At 39.9% G+C, this 22,939-nt stretch overlaps 1 protein-coding gene across 2 annotated transcripts in view; it reads left to right on the forward strand.

Moving 5' to 3' along the window:
* AMPH (amphiphysin) overlaps positions 1-22,252 on the forward strand; it is a 228,175-nt gene extending 205,923 nt beyond the window's left edge. For both annotated transcript variants that reach the window (XM_036918931.2, XM_036918932.2), the window contains 4 exons: positions 9,399-9,599; positions 11,242-11,484; positions 13,979-14,080; positions 21,014-22,252. In XM_036918931.2, coding sequence (XP_036774826.2) covers positions 9,399-9,599; positions 11,242-11,484; positions 13,979-14,080; positions 21,014-21,121 — 654 coding nt within the window. In that variant the 3' untranslated portion in view covers positions 21,122-22,252. The remainder of the gene's footprint in view (positions 1-9,398; positions 9,600-11,241; positions 11,485-13,978; positions 14,081-21,013) is intronic.
* Positions 22,253-22,939: the final 687 nt, after the last annotated feature.

Here is a 22,939-nt window from a genome sequence, read left to right on the forward strand (position 1 = left end):
ACACCAAATTTTTACCAGTATTTCTGCAGATGCATTTTAAAAACCAACATTTGCTACCTTTCCAGTAACATGGAAACCCGTTATATAAGTAATAAAAGTTTTCTTTGGGAGAAGAAAAGATCAATATTTGTTTCAGATGTATATCAGAGAATTAGGTTAGAAAAGCAAATAATGATGATTTTTATCCACATTTATTCCATTTTCTTGCAGAGAGTCCCCTTCTAATTTTCTCTAAATTTCTGCTAGCTCTTCTGTTTTGCTCAAATAATGTAAAATGAACCAACCCCCTTTTTTTGTCTACTATTTTTAAAGAAATACTGCACTGTAACTAAATATAGGCTAAGCATTTCCAAAACATGTACTGAGGGAAAACACCAAGGTCAGGATGTTTATAGAACTGGTGGAAAATCCTGGAGGATGGTCATTGACTCATTATTTTGGGGATGACTTTTGCTTTTGCTATGTTTTTAAAAAATCTTGCCAACCTAAGTTGACTTATCAAAAGCAGTTTAAACCAACATATTTATTTGCCGTACATCTAGCAATTTCATCTTGCTGGAATATTTCTATCCACTGGAGTAGAATGCATATGCTAGTTGTCTCCTTTGTTCAGTTGACAAGTATATTTGAGTCCTCTCTAGATGTCAGGCTGTGCTTCTTTAAGTGTTATTTTTGGCATGTATGTTTTTTGAAATTGAGGTGAAATTCACATCACAAAATTAATTGATTTAAAGTGAACAAGTCAGTGGCTTTAGTACATTCATACTATTGTATAGCCATCACTTATTCCAAAACATCTTCATCACCCCAAATTAAAACCTCCTGCCCCTTAAGTGGTTACTTCCCACTGTCCCCTCCCCTAGGTCCCCAGTAACTGCCAATCTGCTTTCTGTCTTCTTGGATTTTTCCACTCTGGAGAGTGGCGGTGACAAGTATCAGCACTAAGACATAGACTTGGTGGGTGATCCTGGTTTGTAGCTGGGGGGCTAAAATGAAACAGAAATGCTCATACCGCCTCAACCTTGAGCTTCTCAGAAGCAATGGGTATTCTAATCACTTTGACTACAAAGCAGATATCACAGGGGAGGTACTGAAAAGACCCCTGAATTGGGAGTCTGAGAACTGGCTGCACAGCTAACCAGTGAGCTGGCCTTGGGGAAATCATTTTGCCCCTCTTTGCCAGTTTTCTCATCTCTCCTTTAAGAGGGCTGGGCCTGATAAAGTCTACATTCTCGCCCTACTTCTCAAACACCTACAACGTATTACATTAAAAAGTTAAGGATTTCCAAATCCCTTGTGGTAATAGGATCACCCTTTGTTGATGGCTTCTTTTCAAGCTTCTATTTATGAGGCATTTGGAGCAACAAATCGTCATGCAGTTGGTTTCACTTAGTAATCCTGTTAACTATTCCAAGGCTATAAAATCAGAGGGTTGGCAGCTGGGTTTTCCATGTGTGACTGTCAGCTACCTACCCTTCCTCAAGGTTCAGGCCCCAGACTGCCATGTGGCTGGATTCCAGGCTGCCCAGGGTTCTTGGCTGTTCAGGGTTGGGAGTTTTAGGAGTTTTGGTGGCAGAGCATGATGACATGTAGGTGATTTGCAGATCACCGTTTTTTATTCTAGTCTCTGGGTGTGCCTTCTGCCAACTTGAGCCTGGATCCATTCACAAGAAGGCAATTTGAGCAGTGGTAGCAAATGCTTTACATACCATGCAGAGATAACATACCCCAACAAGAAAAATGTTTACTGTGCTGTAAAGGCATTTTCCATAAAGAGCTTCCTTAATAAACAATTTGTGACTCCAGTGAGGCTGTCCTTTGTAGCTTCTTCAGAAACTAGTACCCACTCACGTCCCCTTTGCAGAGCATGTGCAAGTAACATGTCATTCACCTTTGCCTCAGAAGATAACTCCGCTTTTCCTGTCCACTTCTCCCAAACATTTGTCAAATAAATCTCTGATTGAAACTTTAATGTTTTAATATGTACCATTATTGGATATTCTTCCATGACCTTAAAGGCCAAATTAACCAGAAATTCATTACTTTGGCCTTTCTACAGAAGGTCTGAATTTTTATAGAAAGTAGGGAGCTAATTCTGACAGCTGTTGCCACGGCAACATTATAGCCAGCTGCCGAGTTGCACTGGGACCCACTGCTGGTTTATGATGGTACTGGAGGCAATACTAGGAGACGAGATTGAACAAGATGATTGAGATGAAGGTCGGGGGGAAAAAAAACCATGAAATTCCTTTATTAGAAAGGAAGCGCATGGGAGTATCAGATGAGGTTTGTAATGCCAAGTGCCTCCTTTGAAAGGAACACAGAGGGGACCTGGCATTCCCTGGGAGAACTCACCCTACAGTCATGCTGAAGGAAAATTGTCACCTGTGGTGTCTTAAGTATGGTTTGTGTGGAGAGGGGACCAGCCACCAGCCAGCAGCCTGTGTCTTAGTACAGGAATCTTCTCTCTGGCTCCATAATGAGCCTAGCTGCCTCTTAGGCTTTTCTCTTTTCTTTTCTTTTTTTTTTATCTCAAATCTTTTATTATTTTTTAAATTAAGATATCATTGATATACACTCTTATGAAGGTTTCACATGAGCGGCATTGTGGTTACAACATTCACCCATATTATCAAGTCCCCCCCACTGCCACCATTGCAGTCACTGTCCGTCAGTGTAGTAAGATGCTATAGAGTCACTACTTGTCTTCTCTGTACTGCACTGCCTTCCCCGTGACCCCCACCCCCCACATACACACCATGTGTTTAGGCTTTTCTTTAAAATGGATCCTGAAGAAAATCCTGTGTTTCCAAGCAAATGCTTGGATCTTCAGACAAATCTAGAGCTCCAGTTGGGTCCAGAATAAGGGATGAGCAGCAAAAGGCAAGGGTGGCCTGTGGCCGGGATTCCCACTGTGATATTTAACTCCCTTTGCTACTTCCCAGGGGACTTGGGGTCGCTCCAGCCCCAACGCTCGCTAGTGGAAGACTCAGAACTAAAACTGCGGTCCCAGCCCCATCTCCAGTGCTATGCCCACGCTGTCATATTTCCCCACTTGGAAAATGAGAATATTGGGTCAGATGAGCCCTATGGCCCCCTGGCTTTGGGATTTTACTCTCTAACTTGTAAACATAGCTATGCGTGTCCAAGTGCCAATTTTTAAGTGTTCTCAGTTGTAACTCTGGGAGACCAGTTGATGTTTTCCATGTTCCTATTCTGTACATATCTTTCTAAACAGAAATCTGTAGGACTGTTGGCAAAAATAATGTAGAGAAATTCTATCCAAGCTATCCCTTCTCAATATCTTCGTGTCATATAGTTGCCTATGACTTAAGAGGGATTTCATGACACATTTAGTTAAATGCCCATAGTACATGCATATAAATAAAGATTTCATTTATAATCTATGAATCTAATTTTTAAGAGTAGCATCCCGGGAGCATAAGGGAATGCGCTGGCTGCTCAAGTTGTCTGTAGGAAGCAGTCGGGTCTGTGGAGGCTCTGCAGTTCTCAAGGATCACTGTGGGGCTCTGACTGGAGAGAGGTGTGGTCTTTTGAGATGTGGGTTGGTATGAAAAAAAAAACAGAATTTAGAATCAGACTATTCTCCTGATTTACTGGCTGTGTGAGCAACTTCAGCTCTAAGTATTTGTTGACTTGCAAGAAAGTGGGAGTATTATCAAATAAGGTCACTGGGCAAATAATATGCAATAAATGTAAAACACCTGGGGTAGTGCCTGGGAAATTGTACAGTCACAGTAAATGTCACTGTCCTGCACAGGCTTCAGACTGTGCATCTATTAAAACTGTCAAGCAGAAGCCTATCTGTGGATCAGCATTATTACTCTCCATGTTTAGGGTAATTTGGTAGGCCTGGAATTCAGTGATCTTTCAGCCAAGTGCCTCAGCCAAGAACAAATATCAGAAAGACAGCTACTCTCTGACTCTAGTATAAAACATTCTCTAAACAAGTTAAAAATACATATTTCTTACATTCTTATCATTTGTGTCATTTGTGCCAGGACTATTTCACTGAAAATGAAATGCATCCCAGGAGCACAAGACTGAAGATTGTATGAGAAAACTGAAAACATTAAAAAAACAAATCATAAAAAATTATATCGGATTCACTATTACCAGTTTTTTTTTCATTTTAATGCTCTTTACACTTAAATACACTTAAAAAAAAGTCATAGCGTCAGTAATATTGCAGTCTAGAAATATTAGCTCAGCCCAGGAGAATTTTCCACCAACTGAGGCATAAACAAGTCCTTAAAGCATATTACTGAGCCTGACATAGAAAAGTGTGTGAGCGTTTCACCCAGCCCAGCCCAGCAACCCCCACGAGCATGGAAGCATCTTTCTGAAGCATCCGGGTCATCTTGGGCCTGCTGCTACTCTCACCAGTACATCCTGTGACACATGTATTTGGGGGATTTGAAACTGATGGTTTATTTGGGCACTTAATGCCTCCCCAGCCCCTGTTCTGAAAAAGACAGCTGAATTCCCCCAAGTGGAGAGTGAAATGGGGCACAGAAAATGTTTCCATGTCTACTGGAAACATCAGGCCTAGAGAGACTTCACCTAATTTTAAATAACTAAACAAATAAACACATTTTTTAAAACAGCATAGGGCCTATATATATAAAGCAACAAAAAAGAAGGTAAGGATTGCATCAAAGATACAGTTTGATTTTTCTTTAGAGAACAAAAAAATATATCAAAGGAAAAATTTGGAAGTTGTCTTCCTTTTGTTGTCCATAAAATTCAAGATAATCTAAATTATGTAAAACAACAAATGAAAGATGAGATGATAAGGCAACCACATTGAGATAAAAAAAAAAGTTGCTTATGAGGCAGATTAAAAAGCAGTTCAATGATGTACTATTAGAATTAAAATGTGTGTAAGAAGTGGTAAAGAAGTGGTGTAGAGAGTTGATTTCCTGATATGAGGACATATTGGAGTTCTCCCAACACAAGAAAGACATTCCCAGGCAAAGGCGGTCGATGTGGGGGCCAAAGACAGGAGGTCCAACTCACGGATAATTGTTCCTATCAGAGGCTATAAAGAATGGAATCGAGGCAGTTATAGCCAGTATAACAGAAGAGAACATGTTTGAGCTGAAGTTTTCCTTAGACAAAGGAATTCCTACGTGTAGATCATAAGAAATCACTTTAGAAAGGCAAAGTTACCAAGAGACTAGCATGTAAATGTATCCTTTAAAAATTTTAAATTCAAAACATACACAGAAATTCTGCAAGCATCTAGATTGGGGAAAAACTTCACAAAAGAACAAGTAGGCGGGCCTTGGACTCATCCTTCCCAAGACTAAAAGTCAGAAGCTGTTAGAACAACATATCAGATTTTGAGCACAAAAAAGTGCATTGTAACAATTCTACTTCAAGACAGTACTTGGTCATGTATGAAAGCATTAGAAAGGCATTATCAAATCTGGAAGGGCCATAGTGTCACCCTAGAATTCTTAAATTTTATGAAGATATGCTGTGATTAACTGAAAGACGAATCAAAATCACTGTGAATAGACTGAAAGACCTGTGATAAAACAAGTGCAGCAACATGGAAGTTAAGATCCTAAGTGGTGGGTACTTGGACATTCACTGTGTGATTCTTTTAATTTTCTCTATGTTGACTTTTTCTCATAATAAAATGTTGGGAAAACCCCCCCAAAAAAGTCCCCAATAAAGATCATAAGTAGATAAAGGGAGCAGTGCTTTGTATTTAAATAATTTAAATGTATAGCCTAAATTACTGCTCGTTACAAGCCAAGGTCTTTCTCACAGTATAATAACATTAAAAATTAGAAACCAACTAGTGTTGATGATAGAACTGTTAAACAAATTGTTACATACGAAAAATAGTAAAGTATTATATAGCAATTAATGTAATTTTTCCAAGAAATATGACCCACATGTTGTAAAATAGAAAAATAAAGCCCCTGTAGGCACAGAAAATCAAAATACATCACTTCATTATTTTTGAACCCCTGGTGTTCATTATTTTTTAACTCCTAGTGTTCATTATTTTTTTAATAAGAGGAATACCTATTTTCAATTAAAATAATCTACGTTATAGCTAAGTGTGAAATTCCACAGTAAGGATTCTCTTTAAGTGTCCTCATTTAGACCAGTTACACAATTGGCAAGCTGCTTTTCAGGCATTGTTCAGAACTAATATTGCCAAGAAAACAACAATGAATAAATAAGCCAATGAAGTACACAAATTCCCCTGCAGTGCACTCGCATTTGCTTGCCTGGGTCTGAGTCCTTCCTGTTCACCTTTCACACCACCATCTCCAGAACGGATTGGTGAGCATCTGCCACTCAGCTGTGCTTCCCAACTCTGCAGAATACTGAGGCCGTGCGTGCACTGCATTCGTTTCATCCACTTGCAGAAAATTTTGTGAATGCAGTTAGGTGTTTGAAAGGGCTCTGACCTGAATACCGTGACCATATGGCTTCCCGCCAAAGAGATTGTGGAGGCCGAAAATGTGGGACAGAGTCCAGACATAAAGGAGGGAGGATAGAGGCATCCTTGATTTTCAGAGCACTGCCAGAGGCAGAATGAGGGAATACAGGTAGAGGACAGTCCTTCTCTGTTTCTGTAATGTTGTTAAGGTCTGTAAAATTAATGTTAATTTTGCCTTGAGAAATAGAAATTCATTACTAATGGACTCGGAGAAGAATAGAGGAGTGTTAATTTCTTCCCTTTTCCATGTAGGTCATTGAAGGTGTTCGTCTTTCCTCTTTATAGTCAAGTGCCAGTTTTATTGTCACTTGCCTTTACTAGCATTGTTAATGTTTTACTAGAATTGTGATTTTTATTTGCCGTCATTCTCATCAACAATTTTCTCCATGCTCTGTCCCTTTTTTGTGTGTGACAGTGATCAGGGAAATTGCTGACATGCTAAAGCTGGGGTATTTACTCCTTCAAGGGCAGCGAACCTTGCAGAGCGAGGACAGACAGAGCCCTTGGCCTCCACCTGCTGGTGGCCAGTGTCACAGCAGCCACACTGTCAGGTTGAAATCAGATCCCACAGGTGATGCCTGTTTAAATTATTTTAGCATAGGCCAGGTGATAACATGTATATCTTGTAATAGCAAAATCTGAAAAAATCAAATTGACAGGCATATAAAGTGCTAGAGATACATTAGGGACTCATTATTAACATCTCATTTCTATGGAGAGTTAAAGTTACTTTTGGCAATACCATCAGTACTTCACAGAAATATATAATTCAGTTGAAAGTAAAATCCAGTCACTAATAGTGTGTGCTTGGAAAACACATGTATGTAAAGATTTATGTATAAACCCTTGGAGGAGTAGCCTCTCAAATAATATGGCTGCTTTTGAACCTGAAACAATATGTATATGTGTATAGGCGTGCATGTTTTTCCATACTGTCTACATGAAAGAAGAGTCCATCTGGTTCAGCTGTTGAACCCAAAAGGATATTCGCTCCATAGGTGTGGTTTTCCAGACAGATGGAAAGCATAAGTAACTTAGAATTATGACAACACAACTTGCTTTATACATTTGAGTTCTTAAGTCCATTGTATGCACATTGTCTTCATGTACAGTTGCTAATGGAAGAAATGTTCTTAGGTCCTTAAGATCCTGGAGAAAGCCTGTTGATTTCTCCAACAGTACAGCTATGAGCAATTGTCCACTGTTCTTCCTGGAATTAAAATGCCCTTCTAATTTATGTTCCAGTTATTACTCTCTTGATAACAGCAACAATAACATCCATAAAAAGGCCAGTGTCTGTTTACAACAAAAGATGCAATTCTCTTAAATTTTTAAATAAACTTTTATTTTGGAATTTTCATTCACTCACCAATATAAATCCCCCTATACCTGTATAAAATATAAATATCAACATATTAATTCACTTTAAATAAGGATACTTTAATTCTTGTGACATTACTTTGCTGAACCCATATACCTTAAAGACAGGGTAGGGGAAAAAAATTAATGCTATGTGGTGGCTCATAATAACATTTTGGATCATTGCACACTTTGCATGGAGAACCAGATTCTCATAATGGGAGATCCTCCTATTCTGAGATAGAGAAGGGAGCAAATAAGAGAAGGAAGTACATTTCTAAGAATATGAGTAATACTTGGCCATGTAACAAAACAGTACAGCTGGTTGCATTATTTTTCATCCCAAAGTAAAAACGGCATGTTGTAGAAAAATATATTCTGCAGCAGGTTATTTCTATTTAATCTATTACCTGTACATTTGAGTGAAACGAAGGTTTTCAGAAAATGCTTTGCCACAGTTGTGGGTGTGTGGTTCACATTCTCTATCTCCCATTTGTGATGCCCTTGCTGCAGGCATTTTCCACTGCTCACTTCAGTTTTCTGGGTTTGACAGTATCTGCAACATTAGAACTTTCCTAACTTAATAGGGCAAACTGGGTAGAATGTATTCAATAAAGAAAAGGCATAGCTAATGCTAATCACATTGGATAGCAACATCAGTTTTTGAAACACGTGTCCTGGGTATATTCTATAAGAGAAATGTAATATTCTGCTTTGTCCTCAGTGTTTCTGATGTGAACTGCTCAGATCAGGTCTGCCAAGCAATGTTAGAGTCTTGTGAAAGCCTTGTACTCCATAACCAATTTGTTCAAACTACCACATCTGATTACACTTTCTTATTTCATTATTGCAAGCTTTAAATACCACTTTAAGCTCTTCTTTTGACTGTGCCCAACCTTAGAAAAAAAATTCTCATGTTTTTCTAGTTCACTTCTCCCAGAAAAGGACCCAAAATCTGATCTGATTTTAATTATAATGCATACTTGATAACAAAAATGCTTTTCCCTTCATTCTTAAGAAGTCTACTTTTTTTTTTTTTTACCTCTGTGAGCGTGATTTAGCTTCTGGAACCTTCCCCATGAACATTTTAAAGTTAGTACTGAAATCCAGTTTTTCTAAATTCTAACTTTGTGTGATGGAGATGCTTTTCTTACCATGGCCCAAGTATGGGGGCCGGCCCTGTGCATTTTGTTACCCAGCCTTGTTTCAAGCAACCAAAGTAGAAATAGCTTGTAGAGGGATGCACTTCCACCTGAAAAGCCCTGACGGATGGCACAGGCCACTTGCACTCAGATCGCGTCTGGTGCCCCTAACTGCAGGGAAAGCTGAGGGATGTGGCATTTTGGGTGCCCGGGAGGAAGAGAGGTCAGAGTTCTGGCGAACACGTGGCAGGCTCTGCTCAGTTTCCGTACACATGGCCAGGACGGCCCGGAAACCGAGGAGCCTCAGCAGCGGGGAGAGACCGGACGGGGCTGGGTGGGACCGGGTGGGACCGACCCTCGCTGAGGCTCCTCGGGCTACAGCCTTGGCCTGTTTGGTTTCTGGTTTCCAGACCACAGCCGGAGCCGCCGCCGAGGGGGCTGTCGGCACCCCGGCCGAGGCGGCCCCTGCGGAGGAGGCAGAGGCCTACAAGGCGGCCCTTCCCCCGGCGGGAGGAGCTGGGTTAGAGGAGGCCCGGACCGAGGCCGGCGCCGCAGAGGCTGGAGACGGGGACGGGTCCCAGCCGGAGGAAACCGAAGCCGCAGCGCCGCAGGTGAGTGTCCGAGCGAAGGGGCGGCTCGAGGGGGCCCCCCGGGTGCTCCGCTCGCTGGTGAGCAGTGATAACGCTTTTGGGCGCGGAGTAGGTCTTAGCCATTTTGTGGTACCCACTGCGCAAAAAAGTAATGTATTATATTCTCGGAAAGGGTGGTGACCCTGGCGTTCTCTCCGCATGAGCCTTGCGAGCTTCTGCTCAGCCCTGGGTGCTTAGGCTCAGACAGGGAAAAGGAAACCGCCATAAGTTACCGGGAAGAGGGTGAGAGTGGAGAGAGCAGGAGGAGAACAGGACAGAGTAACGGACTGTTGCATGGGTTCACAGCCCGCAGTGCTTTCTTAGCCAGAGCCCGGCCCACGGTGAGAACCGGGGTGGCAGTTACATCAAGCTACTGGTGTCAGCATTGCGTGGTCGGAAAATGCACCATTCAGCTCCTTTCCCCAGAAGCCCGTCTCTGTGTGGCACTTTCAAAAGGAAAATGGGCCATTAAGTACATACGTGAACTTGAGTTAGCCCCTTCCCCAGGGAAGTGTTCAAAGGCATTGAATCCGTATATTCCAAGATGTGGGGGCCTCAAATCCGGGCACCACAGCAAGGGCAGCTTCTAAACCCTATGCGTGGTTCGTCTGTATTCTAGAAGGTAAGAGTGGGCTTAAAGTTTTGCTTTCCTTTTTCCTGATTATAATAAATTTCCAAAATTCTCTCCAAGGTTATTCAAAACTTGAAACTGAATTATCCCTTTCATCTCACTAGAAAAACAGCAGGTCCTATTGGTATTTGGAGAAATGACTCAAAAGTATATTCCATTTTTTTCATGAGATTTTCTTGTCACAATGCCAGGAGTAATTTTGTATATATTGTTAAACTTAATTGAAAGAGTGTATTATTTTCTGCAAATTGAAGAATGGAAATGCTGATATCCACTGATACCTGAGGGAATGTAGCTGAAAGGCTGTAAACATCTCCAGACTGCCATATTGCTAGTGAAATCCCCCTCCTTGTTCATCTTTCAGAAAAAATACAAGGGAGAACTTGATCCTTTGGTTCTGCTTTTCCCTAGGCAATAGAGTACTTGAAGGGTTGGTGGGAATTGTCATCCCTTAAACTGTAGTGGTAGTGTGGGCTCCAAATGGAAATTCACAGCAAAGGCGGGTGGGTTATCTCCATGCACAAGCCAGGTCTTTCCTCTGGGAGAAGAGCAGCTGCAGGAGGAAGTATCAGCTTCAAGCCAGTGTTACCACCAAGACGAGACAAGAATGGACCACTGTAAAATGAGACCATCCTTGGAATCGGACTACATTCCGCTTCAGGATTCCCTCCCCTACCCAGGCATGATTCCCCCAGCTCCTGCAGTTCCCTACTCCTCTTCCCCATTTCCACGGACACCTCCCTCTTACCAAACTGCATGATTGTTCAAGGATCCAGAAGTTAATCCCACTAAGGGTTTCTGTCTCAGGAGAGAGAGAAAGGAGGCCATGTCAGGAAGTGGGAGGTCCGAAGGCCAGGAATCCTGAGCCAGGTTTGAGGAAGAGCAGGCATTTCTGTGAATAGGGGAGATGGGGAAGGTGGAAGCCATGGAGGGTGCACCAGGGGAGCAGTCTTTCCCAGCCCTGCTCAGCATCCTCACCCTTTCCTTCCCCAGGAGAAGGTCATCCCTTCTGTCGTCATACAGCCAGCCTCCAACAACGAAGGGGAGGGAGAACACGAAATATCTGTAGGTGCAGAACCCAAGGAGGTGACCGAGGTCGCAGCTCACCCGGGCCCCAGCGGCGACACACCCGAGCCGGCCACGGAGCAGAGGGGAGGCGGGGACTCCCAGACGGCGGCCACCACTCCGTCTGCAAACGAGGCCTCTCAGGAGCTGCCTGCCGGCTTTCTCTACAAGGTCATAACATTTGTTATTTTTTAAATCTGGTGGCCTTTTGTCCTTCTTTTGCTGTACCTTTTTTGGTTTTTTGATGGTTACTTTTGCTCTTTGCAATGTATATTCTTTCTCTGTACTGCTCTCCTCTTCATTCCAGCACCACACTGTAAGATGGCAGATCTCCATGCTGCTGGACAGTGTCTTTTCCATATTTTAACAACTGATGATTTAAGGGAAGTTCACACAGAGCAGCTGATGGGCCCCTTGGTGGTGAATGGGGGGATTGCTCCCACTCCAATGCCCTCCCGAGCTGCCCCCATTGTTGAGTCCCCCTCCCGCCCTGGGCTCAGCCCCAGGCTCTAAGGTCCGCTGTGTCCTCTCTGCTCCCAGCTGGGTCATACAGCTCTGGAGGGCGAGAAGCAGAATCATTCAGTCCACTCTGTCTCCTGCTAGAGTGCCAGCCTGAAGTAGGGAGCCAGTGAATGCTTTAAAACTACATGATGAAACATATGAATGTGTCTCTATAAAATGGAAGAAGAAGAGGCCCAAATTCATGGGAAATAGGTTTTGCTCAGAGAGGCCATCAAATGGCTACTTAGAGCCTTCATGAACTCCTTACAAAAACCCCCCAGTAAATACTGAAAACACTGGCTTGAAACAAGGGTCAAAGGAGGATCATCCTTCCTAACAGAATGTAACTCCGGAGAGAGGAAATCCTGGGGCAAAATGCATAGCTGAAACCGAAATCAGTAGAAAGCAGAAATAAAGTTTAAAACCCGTTTATTGCTTACAAACAGCAGTCCGGGGGCCGTCTCTCTCCTACTCCTGCAGAAGCAAGTGAATCCCCCCCAACCTCTCAGGTTCAGATAAGCCCTCGGTCACCCAGGTAATTACCCATTGATAAGGAGATGAACTACTTCTCTCCACCCCTTAGGAACGCCTGTTGATATGGAGATGCACTAAAGCCAGGCAAGACATTCTGGAAATATTACAATTTTACCCACACAGAATTTGAGAGGGAATTTTAAGTTCCATAATTTGATTTTACATTTCAAAAGTCAGCTGTTTTTCTTTTAAGAAGTGTTAAATGTACTTGTGTTTGTGGAGGTGGGATTGAACAGTAACAGCCATTGTTTTCTTGTCTTGTTCTCTCTGCTCATGGATGCTAACTGCAGCTTTGCTCCCACAGAGGGGGACGGGATGGGTGTAATGGATTCATGCATGAATTATGTGGAGAAAAAACTAAATGAGGTTAGCAAGAACATGTGTCCCACTGTTTTAAGTCAAGTACGAGAAGCCCAGGAGGCAGCATGCCGTGTGAGGCGAGGTCTGGCTGCACCATCCCCCACTTCCTTTGCTAACTTAAGTGTGACTGAGGCCACCGCTGGACCCTTCTTTCTGGTCTTCAGTTTTCTCATCAGAAAAGTGAATTTGGGGATAAGGTAGTCATTTCCAGCCCTGACATTACATGATTCTATAGGCAAATACACATATCAATGCCAATTGTTTGATCTTTTGTGGGGAGAAACACAGGAGAAATAAAACTGGCTGTGGTAGGTTATTCAAGCTGGGTGATGAGTATGTGGGCTCTATTATACCATCTTTCTACTTTTGGTGTTTTGTTTTTTATGTTCAAGTCTCAAATATTTCAAAAACAGGGAAAGAAGGATGTGAGGGGGAGGACAGACATTGTCAAGGGCACAATTTGCCACAAATAGTAAATAAGCCATAGAGATCTAATGCCCAGGCTGGTGAATACAGACAGCAGTGTTGTACTAGTCATCAAACTTGCAGGGAGACTAGAACTTAATTATTCCAACCACTAAAAAGAAATGACAATTACATAAAGAGATAGAGGAGCTAACTATTGCTACAATGGCAATCATATTACACTTTACACAATGTTGTATGTCAAATATATTCCAATTAAAAAAAGAAAAAGAAAGAAAAGGAACAGGTGAATATGGTTTAAAAGGTAGGATAGGGGAGGACGTTTAGAGAGAAATTGATCACAGGAAGTTTATTTATAAAGAAATTGATCACAGGGTTTAACCAAGTAATAATTCACATGAAACATGCAAGTAATGGTGTTGTCAATTTACTGTGACAGAATGGGGTTAGAGGAAGTTTCCACTAGGCATTTTTAGTTCAAGTTAAAAACAAACAATAATAAAGCAGCAATGGTAATAAAATTGAATAACAAAAATATGATGAATTAAAATTTAATGCACTACATTTCAGCTCTTGCAGAAGGCATTACATTACTAAAACATACATCCAAATTGCCCCACTATCAGTCTGTAAGAATGGGATATTTTAAGTAAACAGTAAGATTTCCTTCCTTTCTTTAGAGGCCTACTTCTTCCTTGAGATGCAGTAAGATCATAATCATTTTTATCCAGTTACATCTTTATAGAGAGTCTTCTAAGAGTGGGTACTTATAATCTGGCTGGAAGACTTTGATTTTACATTTCCTTTTCTTTTTTTAAATTAATTCTTTTACAACATTATGCAGGTGGAAACACTACACGACTTCGAGGCAGCAAACTCAGATGAACTGACCTTACAAAGGGGTGATGTGGTGCTGGTGGTCCCCTCAGATTCAGAAGCCGACCAGGTAAAGTCTGAGACTGAAAGGCACTTACAGCTTACACTGTTTTTTTCCTGAGGGTCAGCTGGACGCAGTGACTTCCTAAAGACATTTCTATTTTCTGAGATGCTGCAAGGCAGTCCTGAAAAAGGCTTAAAGGCATAATATGATAAAGCACATCACTAACTGTAGGTTTTCAGGACACCTTTTTGGGATGCTGTTATACTGTTTCTTTTTTATGCAAATAGATGATGACCATTTCTTATTATGCATACACTTTCTAGGCATGTTGTCTCTGAACCACCAGTCTTTAGGAAATGCAGACACTATCCATGTGCACTAAAAATTCCCTTAAAAATTGGTTGCCTTTTAGGGTGTGAGGATTGACCAAGAAAGAACATGAAGGAGCTTTCTGGAGATGGAATTGTTTTATTTAAGTTTTATAATTTATTTTTTTATTGAGGCACATTACCATCAAATGCTCAAATCTTAGTGTATAGCTCAATGAATTCTGACGTGTATATACAATCATGTATCTTGATAAGGATGTGGGTTACACACGTGTATGCATTTGTTAAAATTCACTGCACTGTACACTTAGTGACTTTGCATTACACACTATTTAAATTATACCTCAATTTTAAGAGATTCTCTTTTAAAAATCACCTTTGAGCATAGTGGTCTGATGTTAAGGTGATGAGAACTCCATTTTGTTCCTGTTTAAAAGATTTGTGATCCTCTGAAATGATATGCAAAATGTGTAAATGTGCCTGTTAACATGTTTATCTCGGGAAGAGAGCTGTAACTGCCATGATATTCTCAAGGAGATTTCTCAGCTCTTTCCCCCAAAATAAAGTCATTACTTTTGAGGTTCAGGTTTCCCGTGTCCCACATTTTGTCCTTTCTCTTGATAATACACTTACCAAGATAGACCAGGTGCTGGGTCAAACAAAGTGTCTCTACCACAATAAAATTAAAATAGAAATTAATAATAATAATATATCTTTAAAAACCCCAAATACTTAAAAATTTGAAAAACATACTTCTAAATAATCTATGGATCAAAGAAATCACAATGTAAGTTAAAAAATTTCATAGTGATCACTGATGTCAAAGTTTTCAGCCTAAGAGGATAAAATGAGATCAGATTAAATACCAAGTACATAGAAGGGAAGGAGGAACAAAAATAAGTTCACAAATGAATGTAATGAAAAGACAATGGAGAAAATTAGTTTTAGTTTTTTGAAATAGAATAGAATAGAAATAGAAAACAGAAAAAAAAGTTCTTTGAAAGGCTTAATAAAACTGTTAAAACCTTAGATATTCTCTCCAAGGAAAAAAAGTGGCAAGGCATAAATTACCAATGTGAGGCAAAAGTGTCTGCATATCTCAAAATCATTAAAAACCCCATCATATAAATTTATATTTCTTGCATTAACATGAGTTGTCTTTTAAAGAAATTAAGAGAAACAAAGGCTAGTCTTGTATATTTACCAACATGTTTACCATTTCCCAGGCTCTTCCTCTCTTCCTGTAGGTCTGAGTGTCCATGTGGTCTCACTTCCTTTCTGCCTAAAAAGCTTTCTTTGCCAATTCTGGGAGTGTTGCTCTGCTGGCAATACATGCTCTAGTTTTTTTTCCCCCTCAACTTTCTATAAGCTTTTGTTTATTGACAATGTGTTTATTCATCTTCATTTGTAAAGATATTTTCTCTAGGGAAAGAATTCTATGTTTTTTCTTTCAACTCTTCAAAGATATTCCATTGTTTTCTGTTCTCTATTGCTTATAATTAGAATCGGCTGTCATTTGTTTAACATTGTTTCAGAGTACACAATGTGACATCCTCCCTGACTGCTTTTATTTATTTATTTTTTATTTTGGTATCATTAATCTACAATTACAGAAAAAACATTATGTTTACTAGGTTCCCCCCTTCCCGAGTCCCCACCACATACCCCTTCACAGTCACTGTCCATCTGCATAGTAAGATGCTGTAAAATCACTACTTGTCTTCTCTGTGTTGCGCAGCCCTCCCCATGTCCCCCATGCACTATACATGCTAATCGTAATGCCCTCTTTCTTTTTCCCCGCCCTTATCCCTCCCTTCCCACCCATCGTCCCCAGTCCCTTTCCCTTTGGTAAATATTAGTTCATTCTTGGGTTCTGTGATTCTGCTGCTGTTTTGTTCCTTCAGTTTTCCTTTGTTCTTATACTCCACATATGACTGAAATCATTTGGTACTTGTCCTTCTCCGCTTGGCTTATTTCACTGAGCATTAATACCCTCTAACTCCATCCATGTTGTTGCGAATGGTAGGATCTGTTTTTTTCTTATGGCTGCATAATATTCCATTGTGTATATGTACCACTTCTTCTTTATCCATTCATCTACTGATTGACATTTAGGTTGCTTCCATATCTTGGCTATTGTAAATAGTGCATAACATAGGGGTGATAAACATAGGGGTACGTCTGTCTTTTTCAAACTGAAGTGCTGCATTCTTAGGGTAAATTCCTAGAAGTGGAATTCCTGGGTCAAATGGTATTTCTATTTTGAGCATTCTGAGGAACCTCCATACTGTTTTCCACAATGGTTGAACTAGTTTACATTCCCACCAGCAGTGTAGGAGGGTTCCCCTTTCTCCACAACCTCGCCAACATTTGTTGTTGTTTGTCTTTTCAATGATGGCGATCCTTACTGGTGTGAGGTGATATCTCATTGTGGTTTTAATTTGCAGTTCTCTGATGATTAGCGATGTGGAGCATCTTTTCATGTGCCTGTTGGCCATCTGGATTTCTTCTTTAGAGAACTGTCTATTCAGCTCCTCTGCCCATTTTTTAATTGGATTATTTGATTTTTGTTGGTTGAAGTGTGTGATCTCTTTATATATTTTGGATGTCAATCCTTTATCGGATCTGTCGTTTATGAATATGTTCTCCCATACTGTAGAATACCTTTTTGTTCTATTGATGGTGTCCTTTGCTATACAGAAGATTTTTAGCTTGATATAGTCTCACTTGTTCATTTTTGCCTTTGTTTCTCTTGCCCGGGGAGATATGTTCATGAAGAAGTCACTCATGTTTATGTCCATGAGATTTTTGCCTATGTTTTTTTCTAAGAGTTTTATGGCTTCATGACTTACATTCAGGTCTTTGATCCATTTGGAGTTTACTTTTGTGTATGAGGTTAGACAGTGATCTAGTTTCATTCTCTTACATGTAGCTGTCCAATTTTGCCAGCACCATCTGTTGAAGAGACTGTCATTTCCCCATTGTATGTCCATGGCTCCTTTATCAAATATTAATTGGCCATATATGTTTGGGTTAATGTCTGGACTCTCTATTCTATTCCCCTGATCTGTGGCTCTGTTCTTGTGCCAGTACCAAATTGTCTTGATTACTGTGGCTTTGTAGTAGAGCTTGAAGTTGGGGAGCGAGATCCTCCCCACTTTATTCTTCCTTCTCAGGATTGCGTTGGCTATTCAGGGTCTTTGATGGTTCCACATGAATTTTTGAGCTATTTGTTCCAGTTCATTGAAGAATGCTGTTGGTAATTTGATAGGGATTGCATCGAATCTGTATATTGCTTTGGGCAGGATGGCCATTTTGACGATATTAATTCTTCCTAGCCAGGAGCATAGGATGAGTTTCCATTTGTTAGTGACCTCTTTAATTTCTCTTAACTCCCTGACTGCTTTTTAAGAATTTCTCTGTGCTTTTGGTTTTCATTGGTTCACCTATCATGTGCATAGATCTTCTGTGTGTGTGTGTGTGTGGTTTTCATGCTAGGGGTCTGTTCACCAAACAGCTTAGATTTGTAACTTGAGGTTTTTCACTGCATTTGGAAGACTTTCCACTAATATTTCTTAAAATTTTTCTCTGCCTTGTTCTCTTTCTCCTCTTTTCCTGAGTATCCAGTTATTTATATGTTGGATTTTTTGATGTCTAAGACTGTGTTCTGTTTTGTTAAATATTTTTTTCTCTCTGATACTCAGGTTGGATAATTTCTAATGATTTGTTTTCACATATAGTGACCCTTCCTTCCACTATGAATTTGTTGTTGAACTTATCCAGTGACTTTTTTCATTTCAGATATTATACTTACACAGTGCTGTAAGTTCATGTTCTTCTATATAGTTTCCATGCATTTAGTGAAATTTCTCATCTATTATCTCATTATTACCGTCTTTCAGTTTAAGTACTTGAACATATTTATAATAGCTGCTTTAAATTTCTTACTGCTAATTCTAAAATCTGGGCCATCTCAAGGCACACTTATATTGAATGTCTCTCATCTTTTGGTCATATTTTCCTTTTTTTTCCTCACATCTAGCAATTTTTCTTTTTATTGATACTGGACACATTGGGTAACATATTGTAGAGAGTCTGGATTCTGTTTTCTATCTCTGAAGATTGCTTCTTTTTCTTCTCACTGGTATTTAAAGTACTAAATAATTACTTTGAATTCATGGAAGTTTGTTTTATACTATGTTAGTGTGGGTTTGTTTGTATTTTGCATTTACTCTTAGGATAAATTCTTAGTGCCTGCACATTATCTACCTCTAAGACATGGTGCTTTTAGGATTTCAGTAGAAATCCTGAAGGGTTTGTCAAGCCCCCTAGCTTGGTAGGATTCACTCTAAACTCTGCCTCCCCTCCATTGACAGTGTTTAAATCTCTATTCAGCTTTTTCTGCCTTCCTACTGTTTCTTTCTCCAGGCTCCTTTGCTATCCCTTGTGTAGTCACAGCTTGGGGGGAAGCTCAGGATTTCAGAGAAATTTCTCTACTTATTTGGAGATCCCTCTCTGTAGCTTTCTCCTTAACAGCGTATCCCCCATAAATGTCTAGCTACTGTGGCAGCACCCCACTCTGTCCTCTGAATGTCCTGCACCACACAGGCTGAGGATAGTCCTGAAGGGGGAGCACAAATCTTGGCAACACAGGCCCCCACTTTCTGGGATTAATTGTCTTCTGTTTCTGCCTGCTTTTGATCGTTCGTGCCTTCAAATAGTTGTGGTGTATATACAACCCAGTACTTATAGCAACCCCATTATATAAACTTATATTTTGTATCCTATATTTTGTTACAAATAGTCATTTCTATATATAAATAGTTGCATATATATATATACATGTTATACATATATATGTAACATATATAAATATAATGACATATATACACAGATGTGCATGTACATATGTGTATATTACATATATATGTATATATGAAACATTTGTGTGATACAAGTTATTTTGCCATTACCAAAGCTGCAAATCCTTAGTCTAACACAAACTTTAAGCAGTTAAAATTTAATTTTCTTTATTTGCCTCAGCTAAAGATTGATATTGGCTAATACTCTTCACTCTGTTATACTCTATTATAGTACATATATATACTATATAAATTGTATTTTAGAATATATGTGTTTGATTATATCTTGATTATGGGTTTGTGCCAGGCCTTTATTTTTTTCTTTATTGAAACAATTTAAAAATGCGTGATTCTGTGTGACTTCATTAGATTTTGCCCTCACTGTAAATAAAGTCAAATATAGACACTTGTGGGGAAAATATGGCCTTTTATATGCCATAAAAAGAGGTATAGAAAATTTAGTTATCATCTTTTCCTTTAAATATAACTTTGTCCTTCACATATATAACATCATTATTTTAAAGAGGGCACTTTTCCTCATCAGCTAGGATATTATCAGTTATTTTATTGAGTCATCTTTTTCTCAGTGATTTCTTTTCTGTCTTCAAAAATTGGCCTGTCTAAATGCTTATATTTCTTATCTATATAGCAGCATCAATTTATAGTCTCAGATTATATCAAAAGGGAATGTATTCAGCTTTTGTATTTAGTTCTTGAGACCTCATTTTATCTGATGTACTTGAACTATATTGGGAATAGGTTCAGATTAAATCTGGCCATCTCTCAAATGCAGGCTCTCTTTTCCGTATTGGTTAACAAAATAGTCATTTCCCACTAGTTTTGCTTCATACAGTCTGTATGTTTTATATTGTTCCTTTAGCTCAGCTTTTTCCAGCTAGATTGTGTTTATCTTCAGTAAGCCAAGGGCAGGCAGCAGCCTCTGCCTTTCAGTTTTACATATTGTCTTCTGTGACCATACACATGCAGGTTCTTTTACCTTCTCTGGCTAAATGTATTCCTTTTTATGATGGCACTCCTATGGGACAGACGAATGTTTATGAGGAATAATTTATAAAGAATATATGAGTGTGTCCAACAAAAATGTCATGCTAACAAACTGCTTTGTAGTTTATATAAACTTGAAAAATTATATTTATAACAGGGACAGAAAACACAGCAGTAATATCATAATACATATACATCTAGCTGTTATTATTTGATAAGCCTTGTAGAGGGTGGTTTATTGGGGTTACATGATGTTAGCTGGGAGATAGCATTCTTTCTTAAAAGCCAGTGGTTCAGAATGAAATAGCAGCTTTCCCCAGGCCCTGTCTGTCAGCACTGTATTCTGACCCGGGGTCCTCAAGCCTTTTTTCCCTCTGACCCACAGCATAGGGAATGTTCCTGAGCTTGACATGCTTTTACATGGTGTCCTCTCTTTGCAGTGGCCAAAATTCTAATCGTTTTCTTTTCCTTAAGGACTCATGTCATAATTCAGTTAGTGTCAATTAACTATACGTTATGCAAAGTTATAATATTACTGTTAACCTTTGATGTATTATACTTTATATAGAAAATAAATAATTTCAATATATATATTCAAATGCATGCGTGTGTGTGTGTACTTTTTTTTAACTAACAACTTACTCAGAATAAGACTTCCCATTGACCTCACCACACTGGTTTACACGTAATGTAACATCCTGGTGCAGGACCATGACACTAATAAAGTCTATTATTTTATTGTTGGCCATGCAGATTTTTCCAGTAGTTGATTGAACCTTGACAGCCTTGTCTTTGTCTTGCAGGATGCAGGCTGGCTAGTAGGAGTGAAAGAATCTGACTGGCTTCAGTACAGAGACCTTGCCACCTACAAAGGCCTCTTTCCAGAGAACTTCACCCGGCGCCTGGATTAGGGCCAAAGTATTCTAGGTTTTTAAACCTTCATGAAAACCTGAAGCACTCACTTTTGCTATTACACTCTTAATGATTTACAGGCTGATGCCAGACAAAGCTTGAGAAGATTTATCAATGGAGCATGTGTGCAAAAAAATGTCAGAGAAAAAAGTAAATTAAGGAAAATGCCCTCACTGGTTCCCACATTATTGATGACAGGTTTGTTTGTGCTTTGTCAAACCCGTGGAGACTCTTGTACTTGATCCCCACCCACCAATTCTAAAGTAGCTTTTTCCGGACCAGAACCTTGATTTCTCTGTACCAAGTGTATGGTATTGAATGGCTGCCCTGCAGAAGATGTGATAAATTACCCTGTAGTGTGAGATTATCTTACTCCCCTGCACAGGTGTGAGCACGTGTTGGCTCTCTCTCCCTGTCAAGTTTACTGTGTTTAAAACTAAACTGCTGCAAAAGTTTTCAATGTTCTTTTCCAACACACCTCTCTCTATGTATACATATATATATATATATATATATATATACGGACACACAGTCACCCAGGCTAGTTCCCATCGCTCCTGGAGCTATGTGTATGCACAAAACTACATATACATAGTTGCTTTCTTTTTTTTCCATGGTAGCTCTTTGCCTCTCAAGCTTCATTGATATACATGCATCGCTCTTATCTGTCTGGCATCACAGTTCCCAGTTTTGCCTCAGGGCAAAACCAACCATCCCATTGCCAAAACCGTTGATAGTATCTGTGTTTGTAATGTGCATTTTTCAGGATGCAGTTACAGATCGCATGTCAGAGCTGCTTCCCCTTTGGAGAAAGTAAAGCCTGATTATCTAGGTGTTCGGCTGCTATCGCTGAAGGTAGGCCAGTCAGGATGAGCAGCTATATAGTCTTCACTTCTGCCTTTCTGAGATTGGCGAGCTGATGGGGCATATAAATCCACCCCAACAGAGCACTACAAAAGAGAAAAGCTCCTATATATTTCCACTTCTTTATATTTATGCAATTCACCTTCACAGATGTCCTAAAATAAAATAGGTGATGTATGCTGTATCCCCAAATCATCTGTAACAATTATGTCTCCAGTGCCGTTTCATTCCAAATAAACCTTTGGTAATCTCTAGTGGTGACCTCACTCCTTCTGATGAGTCATTTGTCTTGGAAAGCTTGTTGCACTCGGATGCACTACTTGAATTATGCTGGAGTTGTTATTTGTGCAGAAATATGCTTGTTCCCCAGGGTTGTGCTCCACAGCCCACCTCCTTTCCCCAAGTCCCTTCATTCCAGTCATTGCTGGCCACTCAGAGGTCCCTGCATGCCCGGCAATCACTACAGCACAAATAACGGCTGAGGAGGGGGGCCCCCCAAAGGCGCTGGCTGTGGCCACCCGGTCTGTGTAGCATGGAAAATCTGACAGTTATCATAATCAGCAATTTCTTCTCACACCAGCCTCATTTCTGGTTGCTTTTCTTTCTGACATGTTTATGTTCTTAGGTAACATTAAAAAAAAATTGATCAGATGGAATAGCAAAGTCAATCCACTGGGCCATTGTTTTATGGAAGAGAATTCATAAAACAAAAATCATTCATTCGACTTTGAGTCTTTTCTGCCAATATGATTCTTTACAGAGTGTATGCTAATCAAGAATGGATGGTATTAGGCTTTTAAATTTGGTGTATATTTCTGATTCGTGGTGTGCATTCTCCTGGTAGGTAATTGACTTTGAGGTTTAAGTGTTAATAGGGAAATAGCTATTATTGACCCAAGACTTTTCCAGGGGCTAATTTCCCAGGAAGCAGGAGCATCATGAATGCTAGTCTA

The sequence above is a fragment of the Manis pentadactyla genome, chromosome 7 (assembly GCF_030020395.1).
Source record: "Manis pentadactyla isolate mManPen7 chromosome 7, mManPen7.hap1, whole genome shotgun sequence".
In the NCBI taxonomy this organism is placed as follows: domain Eukaryota; kingdom Metazoa; phylum Chordata; class Mammalia; order Pholidota; family Manidae; genus Manis; species Manis pentadactyla.